The 15,159-nt window shown below is 34.4% G+C and overlaps 1 protein-coding gene and 1 pseudogene across 3 annotated transcripts in view; one reads left to right on the top strand and one right to left on the bottom strand.

The window, feature by feature from the left end:
- AFG2A (AAA ATPase AFG2A) overlaps positions 1 to 15,159 on the bottom strand; it is a 335,659-nt gene that overhangs the window by 252,668 nt on the left and 67,832 nt on the right. For all 3 annotated transcript variants that reach the window (XM_078069202.1, XM_036069413.2, XM_078069203.1), the window contains one exon: positions 14,347 to 14,556. In XM_078069202.1, the coding sequence (XP_077925328.1) occupies positions 14,347 to 14,556 (210 nt within the window). The remainder of the gene's footprint in view (positions 1 to 14,346; positions 14,557 to 15,159) is intronic.
- On the top strand, positions 842 to 1,389 carry LOC118521091 (large ribosomal subunit protein eL21 pseudogene; annotated as a pseudogene).

The raw sequence follows: 15,159 nt of genomic DNA, 5'->3' as shown, positions 1-15,159 counted from the left end.
AGAAAAAAACACTTGATCCACAGACAGAAATATTAGAGACAAGTAAAAAAGATTTGATACACACAGACCCAGAAATAACAGAAATGATTAAATTAGCAGACAATGTCTTAAAAACAGGTATAATAAATATAATAGCCACTATAGTGAAACAATCAATAAACTTGAAGACAGAGCAACTATTCAAACCGAAGCACAGAAACAAAAAAGACTTAATAAAAATGATGAGACTTCAGGGATTTATATAACAATATAAAAAGATTTAAAATATGTATATTAGAGATCCAGACAAAAGCATAAGGAGACAAACAAAAATACATACAAATTTGATAAAATCAATGAAACCACAGATCAAAAAACCTCAACAAACCCCAAAAATGATGGGAGAAAAAAACATCACAAGATCAAGTTGTTGGAAACCAGCAATAAAGATATAATCTTCAGAGAAGTCAGAGACCATAAAGACACATTACATGTAAGCAGAAAAAAAGAATCAGTACTGGTTTCTCATCCAAAACCATATAAGCCAGGTGACATTAGGACAAAAGCACTGCAAAAAACAACCGTCAAGGTAGAATAGCATATCCTTAAAAACTGCAAGCAAACTAAAGACTATATCAGATAAACAGAAGCTGAGGGAAAGTATCACCAACAAATCTCCACTACAAGAAATGTTAAAGGAAGTTCTAAAGCCAGAAGGGAGGGGCGCCTAGGTGGCTCAGTAGGTTAAGCCTCGGACTCTTGATTTCAGCTCAGGTCATGATCTCTGGGTTGTGAGACTGAGCCCCATGTTGGGCTCTGTGCTCGGTGTGGAGCCTGCTTAGGATTCTCTTTGGTGGAACCGCCATCTTCCAGTAATTCACCAAAATGACCAACACAAAGGGAAAGAGGAGAGGTACCCACTATATGTTCTCTAGGCCTTTTAGAAAACATGGAGTTGTTCCTTTGGCCACATACATGCAAATCTGTAAGAAAGATGATATTGTGGACATCAAGGGAATGGGCACTGTTCAAAAAGGAATGCCCCACAAATGTTACCATGGCAAAACTGGAAGAGTCTACGATGTTAGCATTCTGTTGGCATTGTTGTAAACAAAGAAGTTCAGCGCAAGATTATTGCCAAGAGAATTAACGTACACATATTAAACACTCAAAGAGCCGAGATAGCTTCCTGAAGCGCGTGAAGGAAAATGATCAGAGAAAGAAGGAAGCCAAAGAGAAAGGTACTTGGGTTCAACTGAAGCGCCAGCCTGCCCCACCCAGAGAAGCACACTTTGTGAGGACCAATGGAAAGGAGCCCAAACTGCTGGAACCCATTCCCTATGCATTCATGGCATGATAAATGTAAAGAAAATGAAAGACCTCAAGACTGTAAAAATGTTTCTCTTAATTGAGTAGAAGTGTGGTGTCCTTTCCCCCCAAAAAAGATTTAAAGCAAAAAAAAAAAGATTCTCTTTCTCCCTCTCCCTCTGACCCTCCCCCATCTCTCTCTCTCTCTCTCTCCCCTTAAAAAAAAAAAAAAAAAAAAAAAAGCCTCGAGGGAATTTGTATCAAATACAAAGAAATGAAGCTTGTTGGAAATGGTAAATATGTGACTAAATATATTTCATTAATTTCTTAAAAAGACAACTGACCATCTAAAGCAAAAGTAATAATATACTGTGGGGTTTATATATATGTAGAGATAAAGTATAGAACAAATACAGCATAAAGGAAAGTAAATTGTAAGAATCTTACAACATAAAGTAGTATGGTATTATCTGAAGGTAAACTATAAATTAAGTTTGTACTATAAACCTAGAGCAAGTATTTTTTAAAAAGTAAAACAAAGAGGTTTAGCTATTAAGAAAATAGGGGAGATAAGACAGGATACCAAAATATACTCAACTAATCCAAAAGAAGACAGGAGGGAAAAAAAATAAAAAAAACAGATGGGAAAAACGGACAAAAATTATAGGCATTAAAAGTCCTTCAAATTATAAATATGCCTGATAAAAAGGAGACGATCTTTAATACTGTTTTTTATATACTACCTCCACAATGGGTGCAATATGATAGTATGGCAACAAATGAATGCATTAGAACACATGGGGATTAGGGTGGAACAGTCAAGGATAAGAATAAGAAAAGAACAGGAAGAGTATCTCAACGTTCAGGCTGACAAAACCCAGCTGCACCAAGGATACTGCCTTTAGTCATGTTCACTTAAGAAGAGCTATTTGATAGCATCAACATAGAAATCCTTAAGTAATAAGAGAGAGAGTTTTATCTTTCTGCCTGATTTTTTTTATTAATCCAAGATGATACATAGTAAATTTTATATAACATTAACAAAGCTGTTTCCCTAAAAAACAAAACAAAAAAACCTCTCATCTATTTCTTATGTCTGTTTTCTTCTTTTCTTTAAAAATAATCTTTTCAAAATTATTTCAGAGTAATAGATTATACATAATCTAAAAAATCAGTACTTGAGGCTAATTAGGGGGCAGATATATTAAAAACATAATTATGACATATTATAAAATAACATCTAACATTTAAGGTACTTCTACATCTGTGACTGAAATCTACAAACAACCAGGAAACACATAAACCATCAGTAAGCAAACACATTTTTAAGAAAACTTGCTTGGGACAGTGCTTTTGATGACTACACTTTATAATTAGTATACCAACTGTTTATACATTGGTACCTAAACTGTCTCCAAGAAATCATGTTTACTAAATGAAATTGTTTTTAAGCTTATTTCCCCAAAAATGCTACAGAGAGATTTCATGACTCTAATCTCATCACTAATGATTTAATTATCTTAATTTCTTAAATAGTGCATCCCAAAATAGATTTAATTTCAATGAAGACAAAGGATGAAACATTAGTTAGGCTGAAGCACAGCGTTCTCACTTTTTAAAGGATTTTGAAGAAACAGCAACGACTTAGTACCAAATCAATTTTACAAGCTTTTTTTTTTTTTTTAAACATTTTATTTATTTATTTGACAGAGACACAGCGAGAGAGGGAACACAAGCAGGGGGAGTAAGAGAGGGAGAAGCAGGCTTCCCGCCAAGCAGGGAGCCCGATGCGGGGCTCGATCCCAGGACCCTGGGATCATGACCTGAGCCGAAGGCAAGACGCTTAACGACTGAGCCACCCAGGTGCCCCAAGCTTGTTTTTAAGACACATGTTAGACCATGTAATAGGAACACAAAATTTACACTTATAGCCATCAGTGAGATAAATAAACTTGAAGGCATTTTCCTGAGTACTGTGGAATTGAGAAGACAAAATATAAAGAGCCAGACAGTAAATATTTTAGACTCTATGGGCCACATATAGTTTGTGTCACATATTTCTCTTTTTTAACATCCCATTAAAAATGTAAAATTCATACTTAACTAGAGGGCTAGATTAAAACAAGCTGCAGGCTGGATTTGGCCCAAAGGCTGTGTAATTTGCTGACCCTTGATCTAGATTAATCTCACACAATTTGAAACAGTTCATTTCTGTCAACAAGATCAAAAGTCACTGCAAATATCAATGACACGATTGGTAAGTAAAAAACTTGGACTTAAAAATATTAAGAAAACTGATTAAAACATTAAGGGAAAAAAATTAATGATACTTTAAAAAGCAATTTCACCTAGTTATGTTTAAGATGTTCATGCCCAATGACAATAACTTCTAGGTATATATACCATAGAGAAACTCTTGTACGTACACCAAAGGAGACATATACAAGAATATTACAGAAGCATTGTTTGCAACCAAAAATAAATCCTAATCCTGGAATTCATTAATATAAAAATGGGTGAAATAGATGAAGAGGTATAAACTTCCAATTATAAAATAAGTAAGTCATGGAAATATAAAGTACAGCATAGGGAATATAGTCAATATTGTAATAACACAGTACGGTGACAGATGGTGACTACACTTATTGTGGTGAGCACTGAGTAATGTACAGAATTGTTGAAGCAATATGCTGTACACTTGAAACTAGTATAACATTGTATGCCAATCATACTTCAATTAAAAAAATGGGTAAATAAATTGTAGTGTCCTCATAAAATGGAGTTTTATACCATTAGAGTATAAATGGATGGCTACACTAAGGAGACAGCTTGGAAGCAGGGAAACCAGCAAGAAAGCTGTTGTTATGCAGCCAAAATGCACTGCCTTACATATTTATAACCAAGAGTAAGAGAAGTCTTAATGTTTTCACCAAATTTTTAAAGATTGTAGAACAGTTGTAATCCCCATTGATCATTTTTGCATGGTTTCACCTCACATGATCATTTTTAGTCCGGTACTACAGTGCAAAACAATGTCTGCTGGTTCATAATACATAAAGTCAAATAAATAAAGCAGGTGCTATTCATTTACAGCATGATAAACTACACTTTTACCCAAAGGAGACTGTGGACAAACAGTTAAGAAAGTGAACAATAAAACAAGAAACAGGGCCCACTCAATAACACAAACCTTAGATAATTAGGAAAATGGGTTTTTGTCGGGGAGGAGGTCAGAGAGGGTAGAGTGAAGAAAGGGTGAGAAATTTTTATGTAGAATGTTATTCCATTTACGGTAACTAATTAAGCAAGTGCGCCCTGATAATAATCAGAAAGGAAATTGCTGGTGTCACTGTTGTGTTTAATGTAATTATTATCATGCCACATCTGAATTATTGTTATTGTTTTTACAGCAACTCTCTATAAATGTCAAGGGCATGACATAAAATAGTAATCCAGTGAAGACATATCTTTATATTCAGGCAATATATACAACGCATATATACTGCTTTCTAATTATCTGGCTTAACTGAAGGAAAGTAGAGAACCTGGAGAAATAATTATTGTTCTCCACAGATTATCTAAAAAAGATGACTTGAACATCAGTGTTGAAAAGTACAAGATTATGATCATTTCATGATCTCTGAGAATAATACCAATACCCTGCTACTAATAACAAAAAAATTAATGTTTTAAATATATGAGGTTTAGGCAAACAGACTTGATATTTTGTTGAAATGTGAAAATATGGCACATAACCTTAACCGGTAAAGGGTCATTCCTCTACTACATAGAGGTAAGCTACAAGAAAACTGTAAATAAGAAACAATGTTTTTTTCTTCAAAAAACAAAAAGGAAAAAAAAAAAAAAAAACATTTGAAAATCTAAGAATTTTGCACCATAAAGAAAATATGGGTTGGAATAATTCAAGTATTACTAATAAGTCATAGCAGTAATAAAAAGACTTCTGTAGGAGGGGCACCTGGGTGGCTCAGTCAGTTAAGCAGCTGCCTTTGGCTCAGGTCATGATCCCAGGGTCCTGGGCTCCCGGCTCAGCGGGGAGTCTGCTTCTCCCTCCAGACGTGTAATCACGCTCTCTCTCTAATAAATAAATAAGAAATCTTAAAAAAAAAAAAAAAGACTTCCATAGGATCCCTACAGAACATATGATTTTGCAGAGACCAACATGCTGATAAATCTTACCTAGATGACTGGCCTGCAAAATGCGATCCAGTAGCTACACTGATATATTACATGGGTCCAGAATTCTATAAGAAGTCAAGGCAATATCATAACCAAGGAAGGTCTATTTTGAGCTTAAAGTTAAAATAGCTAAAAATCACTGTATGCTGGTACAAAGAGTTGCAAAAGATTAAATTCGGTTTCAAAGACATATATTACATTTTATTCTAACAGAAAATTTAAGGAGTTATAAGCTATTATGCTATACTTTTTTGTTTCATTTAAGGCCCAATATATATCCAATTCTTAAAAACAAAAAAAAGCAGCAACTACTGTCAACTAATTTCATGAAATCTTGCTAAATGTTTCATATGTATTATCCTCCACTGCTTACACCAGTCCTCTGAGATGGATATTCTTATCATAACTTTACAGAAAAAAAATATGAAGTGAAACAAGTTTAAGTAATTTGCACAAAGTCACACAGCTTAATAAATGCAGAGTGGGCATGTAAGTATCTTAAGCATCACACCTCACAGTTAGAGGAAATGCCCTAAAAGTTCAGCAATCAACAGGAACAAAGGATAAGCAATAGATTAGAATATAAGCACTATGTTTAGCATACTCAGAATGTTGTTAGTGGAAGGGCTTTAGGAGTCATTTAGTCTAACCTACTTCATTTAAAACCTGAGGAAAACAAAGTGCAAAGAAGTTGAATGAAATGCCAAAACCCCCAGAAAAGTTAAATGGCAGAAAATAATGATAAAAATGCAGGATTTTTGTTCACAGACAACTACTCTTTCTAAAAACTATGATGTCTTCTATTTGCTCCAAGCCCTTCTAAAAATAAAAAAAGTTTAAAAAAAAGGAAATGTGCCCTTAAGATTTTTACATGGTGGGGCACCTGGCTGGCTCAGTCGGTTAAGCATCTGCCTTTGGCTCAGGTCATATCCCAGGGTTCTGGGATCAAGCCCCCCATCGGGCTCCCTGCTCAGTGGGGAGAGCCAGCTTCACCCTCCTTTCTCCCTCTGCCTGCCATTCCCCCTGCTTGTGTGCGCTCTGTCAAATAAATAAATAAAATCTTAAAAAAAAAAAAAAAAAAGATTTTACATGGTACCAGCAATTCAAATTCAAGGGTATTTGCGGGAGCAGAACAAGCGGTAAGTGCAAAGTATAATTGTCAATAAATAGCTGCTAACATGGGTTAATTTGAAAATAAGAATTTTATTGATTTCCATTATAAACGAGACCATTTACATCAAAATATGAGTGCCACATTTGCTGATAGGTTTTTTTAAGTCTTTAAAAAAGTAATATATAAATCCAGAGAATAGATAGGGTTGATGGGACTAGATAAGGTTATTTCTTTTCCAATTTTAGTTACCAAATAACTGTGGTATATTAGTCCTGCCACATTTCACCTGCCCAGATAATGTGCTTCACTCATAAGGGTAATTAAGAAATACTACCAAAAACAAATTAAGTACCATAAGTAGGCTTATTTTGGAGTAATGTTATTTTTCATGTTTCCACGGTTAAGATTTCAAGTGTTCAAGTTTACAAAACAAAAATAACATAAATTCACATAAAGATTTGTCCAGCTGTGCTATTAATCCAGTGAGAACTAAATCTGACTTATCTTTTATTGTTTCATGATTTTATATCCTATCAGTCACAAACTCAAGTATAATATTTACACCTCAAAAAAACTGCCTTGCAATTTTGCCCCTTTAATCACTACTGGGTTTTTTCCTGTCTTCCCAAGGGCTTTTTAAATGTGCCTGACACCTGCCTGTTGCTTTTGGCCATTACAATTCAAACCAAGTTTTTATAAGTTCTAAAATGTCTAGGGAAGGCAAGTTAACCTAAGTGTTAACTATGGTTAAATGTTATGGAATATACTCATAAAAACCCAAACTCACATGAGATAGAATTACATATATGTAATATGAGTAAAAGATCTTGAAAATTAATAAAAAGTACGGCATCAGCACATACAGAAGGCCATTTTGGGAAAGTACATCAAAAGGTTTGAAAACAGGTATTAAGTACTAGGCAAGAAATGCCTTGGGCAAGTAAAAACCCTAAAAAGCGAGAAGGGCTAGCAGAGAAGGGAACAGAATTGAAGCTGTTCCTCTCAAAAAAAGTACAACATAAACCTTCCCCACAATTTATTAATTCAGGAAACAAAAACGATACATTTCAGAATCTGCACAGCAGTACCATGCTGACTACAATTCAGCTAGCTATAAAGTATGAATGTAGACATGCCTCCAGAAACCCCTTACATTACTGCTGACCACTCTAGTCACTCTCCAACTCCTTTATTGACTAATATGCAGAATTGCAAACACTGGGTTTCAGCTTCCACGCTTTCATCACTAGAAATGACCATTCTCTTGAGTTACAAACCCATACTAAAAATGGCCTTTTGGATATTACCTGCCATGTTGTTCCACAGGCATTTCAAACTCCACATGTCTAAATCCCAGTCTAGTATCTGCTTTCCCACCTCTAATCTGCCTCTCTTCCTCACGTGCTAACTCTTCCAAAAGTTAGGGAATTTCCATCTACCAGTCACTGAAAGTGAAAATTTTAATCACCTTTGACGTCTCTCTTTCTCATTTCTCACAAACATTTAATCATCAAGATTCTAAATATTACCCATTTCATTATATCTCTTGTTTAGTCAAATGTCTCTCTCACTAAACTATGAGTTAATAGACAGCAAGGAGCCCATCTAATGCATCTTTGTTTACCATGTACAGAAACAAGAGAACACAGAACACATAGAAGGAGCTTAATAATCTGAGTTACACAACTGTTGCAATTGTAAAACATTTACAAATAGTTTTTAAAGCATTACAGACATGAAACTGTAACATTTCAACTTTAATTAAATTCTATTCAAGAGATTTAAAAGAAGGAAAAAATGACTAATCTCTCTTAGCTGGAATCCATGAATAAAAAGTTAAATCAATCCAACTTTAAAATTTTCTGTTATTAAGTAAACTTCTTAGAAGTCTGAAAGCATTCTTCTCTTTTTAAATCTAGGTCTTCTAAGATTCCAAATGCTATAGGTTTTGTTATTATAGTTCATATTATCAATTTTTGCTTTTAGCCAAATATTATATAGTATTTTCATGTCAAGGGATCTTTTTTATATAGCAGTTTTATTGACTGATACAAGCCCAACTCAAAAAAAATTAACATGAAGTTTTAACATATGATGTTTCAACTTTAACATGTCAGCTTATATAGTGTACAAATCATGCCAAAGTTAAGTAAATCCAATCTAACTTCTACATAATTTTGTGATACTGACAATGGCACATCTTTCTATTTGTCCTAATAATCAATTACCGTTTTTCCCCAAGAGCCATTCAAACAGTGATAAAACTAAGTATATATTTAATAATGATGCTAATAACTGCCAATTTAAGCATATGGGGCATATAAGACAACAGTATTTGGACAAGCCAAGGGAATTATTAAAGTTAAAAAAAAAAAAAGCCCTAAAGGAAATTAAACAGAAACTCAAAAGATTTCAGACTCTAGATGAGCCCAAATGGCAATGGACCTATAGAAGGAGAATAATGAGTTAGGGTCCACAAAAGGCATGAATCTGGACATAGTTCCTGGTGAGACTAAATTAGAAGCTATATCCAAGGTGAAAGAAAAAATAACCAAAACACTAAAAGAAAGTATTCTTTATAATGGTGGGGTCTGGGGCCAGAACCAACACACTCCTTTATAGGCTTCAACTGAGAACTGCAGTGAAATAGGCAAGCTCAGGGAAGCCCCAAACCCAGATGCCCCAGCCAATTTCCTCTCAGGGCTTTCTTTTCCCAGGAACTTTCCATTATCACCATGAACAGCAGGATGATGAATAGGAAAGAAGGTCTCCCCTAAAGCCCTCACCCAAGGAATTGGCAATCTCCCCATGGCTTTTCTCCTTCCATACATTCCACTCTTCCTGTAGTGCAGTACAGAGTTATGAGCCAGGCTTTTTAACTTCAGTTACATTCATTAAATGTCTGAACTATGTCTGGATCTGTGATACTGACCTTAAAACTCTTTTATTTAATTAACAGACCTTTTCTGGTAAAGTTTAACATTTACAGAAGAATTAAGGTAGTACTGAGTTCCTATATTTACACCACCCCTAAACCCCCACTGCACACTTAGTTTCCCTTATTATCATATATTAGTACAGTACATTTGTTATAATCAACTAATAATAATGTATCAATATTGATTCATTAAAATCCATACTTTACTCAGATTAGTTTTTATCTAATGTCCTTTTTCTGTTCCAGAATCTCATCCAGAAAACCACAATAACATTATTTAGCTGTCAGGTCTCCTTGGGCTCCTCTTTGCTGTGAGTTTCTCAGACTTCCCCTGTTTTTTATGGCCTTGACAGGTTCAGGAGTACTGGTCAGATATTTTATAGAATGCCTTTCAATTTGGTTTTGCCTGATGTTTTTCTCATGGTCAGACACAGATTATAACTCTTATGGAGGAAGACCCCAGAAATAAAGTGCCATTCTTGTCACATCATACAAGGGTACACACTATCAACATGACTAATCACTGAAGATGTTAACCTTGATCACCTGGCTGAGGTAGTGTTTGCCAGGTTTCTACACTGTCAAGTAAGTCTTCCCCTTTTCACACTGAACTCTTTGACAGGAAGTCATAACTATACGCAGGCTGCACTTAAAGAATTGAGTAGTTACGCCTTCCAAAACTTTTTCACTTACTTCTTAATATACTAATCCTCTCAAAGAGCTTATACAGATTAAAACAAAACAAAACAAAAAAAACTGAGACCAAGAGAACTTCTTTAAGGCTACAGAGCTAACAAGTGCAAGGGTTAGGAATCAAACCAAAGCTATCTGAATCCTGGCTTAGTACTCTTTTCATTGTAACACGATTTCAAGACCACAAATTATATAGTAATAGGTAAATTTCAAGCTCCACCTTATTCAACCACTAGTCTCCTTCCATATACTTCCATTTTATTCATCAGATTCCTGTTTCTTTGGCAGTGACTACTCTTTCTTATTAATTTCACCAACTTCTCCAAAGCCATGTTATTTTTCTCAGTTTTCTTTGTCCTACAGGAACAAATTTTTTTTTAACGTCCCAGAAACATCTTTCCACTTCTCTGAACCTGCCCAATAGAAACTGCCCGAACTACCTCCTCCAGTATCATGGTGTAATTAATGAAAAAAGGACTGGGCATTAAATTTAAAAAGGGGGGCGGGGGCAGGGAATAAAAGACTATATAATGCAGTGGTTCAGAGTTTAGACTCTGCACTCAGAAAGTCCTGAGATCAAATTTCAGTTTCATCACTACAATTCTGACCTTGGAAAAGTCATTTCACCGTCTGAAACATTATTATCTTCATTTGCAATCCTAGAAACTAATCTTAAAGCATTCAGTATATAAAAGAGGTGTATCTATGCAGTTTTCCACACAGTATCTGCAAAATGGAAACTCTATGAGTTATAGACTAGCCCACAAAATTTAAAAACAAAAGCTTAAAGATAAACTTGGAACTTACCAAATTCATATTATTTTGTACCTTTGATAATAGAATAGTAGGAGATCTAGTTAAATAAAGAACAGTAAGTACTTGGAATCGTGCATGCTTTTGAATAAAACAGTTTCCTGAAAATGGGATGTATTTTGTGTAATTCCTCCTTGAAACAAGTTATCAGAAGAAAATTTCCCTCAAAAAATCAAGCATACACTAAGCTCATTACATTCTTGTACTCACCAATAACAGCTAATAAAGGACTTGCTCAAAATCCCTGTCAGATGCCTAACCATCCTTCTTCCAGAATCAGTAACAGTTCTTCATAAAGTAAAGCGGCCCAACTACACAAGGGTAATTAATCTATTGCAGCACTCCAGACAAAAGCAAGAGAGAAGCAGAGAGGAAACTTCAACTGGAAAATATTTTGACATAATTGACACAGATGACAAACTAAACTTAAGCATATGTCAAGTGTTACAGTCTACACAACAACACATACAGATGCCAAAGGATATTAAGAGTCCACACAAGCCAAGGTGCAGTCTGAACTCTGAGTATACATCTTCTAATCACTGTTTAGGAAAGATGCACAGGTGAAGTTAAAGGGTTCTTTCATAAACTCAGAGAAAGAAATGTTTCAAATCTTTAAATTCTTTATTTTCGGAATTAAAGGTAATTACAATTGTAAAAAATGTTAGGGAGTTTTTCCCTTCAATACATGTAAGATACTTGTATTTTCCAATAGGCTAGAAAATTTCATTGTCTATGTACGTTTCTCTGGTCATTTTCTTTCTTTCTTTTTTTTTTTTTTTTTTAATTTATTTATCTGACAGAGAGAGACACAGCGAGAAAGGGAACACAAGCAGGGGGAGTGAGGGAGGGAGAAGCAGGCTTCCTGCAGAGCAGGGAGCCCGATGCGGGGCTGGATCCCAGAACCCTGGGATCATGACCTGAGCCGAAGGCTTAACGGCTGAGCCACCCAGGCGCCCCTCTCTGGTCATTTTCAAAATGTGTCAAACTTGTGATTTCAAAAGCTCAAACTTAACACTTAAATCCCTTGGAAAAGAAACATGTATGTTGCAACCAAAAACCAACTTTTCCTTCATAGAAAAAAAAAAAAAAAACTAGGAAGAATATAATATAAATTCCCAACTTCTTTGACTTCATTTCTGCATACATAAGCTGTATAACATAGCTACTTTAAACTTTTCTCATTAGCAATGATCAGACAAGATGAAAAGACCGATGAAAATGCAGAGAAAAACAAAAATTTTTTCATGTTCCCAACTTTTTCTTTTGGAAATCTTTAAACATGTAGGAAAACTTAAAAAATAGTAAAATGAACATTCATTGTTCATTAAATATAATCTCCACCCAGATTCAAAAATTGAATAATACTGCCAAACTATACTAAAATGTATATTGAATAAAAATCCACCTTAAATAAAAACTAGTAAGTAGGATACGTAATTATCTCTAAGCAAGTATGAACTCAATTGAATAAGAAAATTTCTTAACATCACTTAACCTTTGTGCGAGTATGACCTAAAAGAAAAATGAACGTGAGTTTAGTGAAAAAGCTCAAATAAGTTAACACACACGTGGCTATTTTACATGAATAGTGTGCAAGATAAACCTTTCAAAGAATCTTTGTACATTTTCTCACAGTGAAAAAAGTAAACTGCCTAAAGTTCTGAAATGTTTCATACTCAAAAACAGTAATAAATGTATTTCTAAGTAATCCTAAGATAGGCCAGAAAGCAGTCCTGGTAACATCTGGAACAGTTATCTTAGATCACATAAGAATGAGATACTAGTTTGTAGGAAAATACATATGCTCCTCTTTGAGATTCCAGTATAAATAACTCTGAGTGCAGACCTCATCAAGTAAGTTTCAGATATCCAGGAAACAGAAAAAATTCAGGGATTATGAATATACAATTGTGGAAAACACAACAAGGTAGGCACAGAAAAATGGAGATGACAGTAAAAAGAGTAGGAAGTGCCAGTAAAACAGTTATGTCCATTACCATGACATAAGAGAAAAGGCACCAAAGAGAAATCAAAATGTCTCTGAAATTTCAAAATCACTCATTACTCCAACGTTTAAAGCTGCAAACTTTAAAACTGTGGTAGTGATTCAGTGTAAGTGATCACAGTGAAAATGGTCCCCTCCCCTATTTTCAGTATCTAATATCTTCCACAAGATAATCACAAATATGCAATCACTAGTGATTGTGAAGATACTGATTCTTAAAAAGCAAATAGCCTAAACATATCTAAACATTATTCCAAAAAAATTTTAAGTAAAAAATTGACTCTACTCTGAAATAAATTTTATGCTTTCAAACTGCCAAGGATTTCAGTGTTCTAAGATAGAAAACATATTTTGTTATGAAAAAAATTCCCTGGTACTATCAAAACAGAGCCTTTTATCATGTGCTTTTCCTGAAATGAATTTGATATTTAACAGACTGAAGTACATATTTTTGTGATAAAGTCCATTCCACTAATGGATTTAAGGTTCTATATATGTATATTTAGTAACTGGATAAATGATCATATTACATAAAAGTTAATTAAAAAATTAATATCTTGTCCTGGGGGGCCTGAGTGGCTCAGTCAACGGTCAAGCGTCCGACTCTTGATTTTAGCTCAGGTCATGATCTCAGGGTCCTGGGATGGAGCCTCATGTCGGGCTCCACACTCAAGGGGAGTTTGCTTGAGGATTCTCTCTCCCTCTCCCTCTGCCCCTCCCCCTGCTCACATGCTCTCTCTCTCTCTCTAAAATAAATAAATAAACCTTAAAAAAAAAAATATCTGGCCCTAAAGTCAAGTCAAGTAAGACTTACTTACATGTCAGATAAGATTATCTACCCCAAGTAATAGGGTAGGGCAATGAACAAATAATGTATGTGTGTGTTTCGGAATATAAACCTTGTACAGATATTCCCTGACTAGAAAAGTATTTTAAGGAATTTAGTTTTACCATATAAATTATCAGATTTCTTTGAAAACTCTCTCTATATAAATAGTAAATTCATGTCATATTTAAATTAAGTCTTAGTTAAGCAAAAGAGGTTATTAGCACAATTAAAAAATACAGAAACTAAACAAGACTGGTTTCTATTATACACAGACATAAGAAATATTGAGAATCACAAAACTAAATAAAGTAGTCCACCATTTTTGCTGATTACAAGCACTAGTTTATTTAAAGCTCAGCCACTCCTTAAGATGACTTTTCATGTTTTTCTAAGGGTAAGAATCAGAGGATGGGTGTTAGTGGCGCTGGAAGACAAAGTAGCAATTAAAAAATTTAACACCTTACCTTTATAGCTAGGAAATTCAGTCCACTCTCATTGGCCAAAGCCTTTGCAATCATTGTTTTAGAGCATCCAGGTGGTCCATACAGAAGAACTCCTTTAGGTGGTTGAATACCCATTCGAATGAAAGACTCTGGATGTTTCAAGGGCCATTCTACAGCCTGTTTCAATTTCAGTTTGATATTTTCCAGTCCTCCTATATCTGACCAGGATACCTATAAAACAGAGCATTACCTAAATGTAAGTTTTGCCAGGAGAAACAGAGGGAAAAAAAAGAATCAATAAAAAGTGCAAGAGGGGGAATAGAACCATTTAAAAATCTAGAAGATCCTTAAAAAGTTCTAGAAGTAAATTAGAGTATATGAAATGTGAGCTATATATTACAGAAATACTAAAGAAAAAAGTTTCTGCTTGTATAAATAACTGTTTAAATGACTGAACAAACTGTTAAGTTTGTCTTCTTTTCTAGATGGCTTGAAAAATTAAGTTTCATCTGTCTGAAAATGGTTTGAATTAGTGATGCAAGGTCTCATCTGCATATATCTTTTTAGCAAATTTATTTGCATTATGTATTACTTCCAAAAATATTTCTGTAGGTTCTTAGGGAACATACGATTTTTTCTGTCTTTGATATATTCATGAAGTATCCTCAAAATTTTGTTCCTTTTCCTCAACAAAGAAACCCACCAAAATAAGACAACTCTTTACATGGTGTTTACTTAGTAAATATCCATTAAGAACTACATATCAGATAATATACACAGGAAATAGAAACATAAGACATGAATACAAACTTTAAAGAACTTAACAACCACCAG

The sequence above is a fragment of the Halichoerus grypus genome, chromosome 3, assembly GCF_964656455.1.
Source record: "Halichoerus grypus chromosome 3, mHalGry1.hap1.1, whole genome shotgun sequence".
Taxonomy (NCBI): domain Eukaryota; kingdom Metazoa; phylum Chordata; class Mammalia; order Carnivora; family Phocidae; genus Halichoerus; species Halichoerus grypus.
Note: the sequence above shows the minus strand (reverse complement) of the source record. Positions and strands in the feature narration are given on the sequence as shown.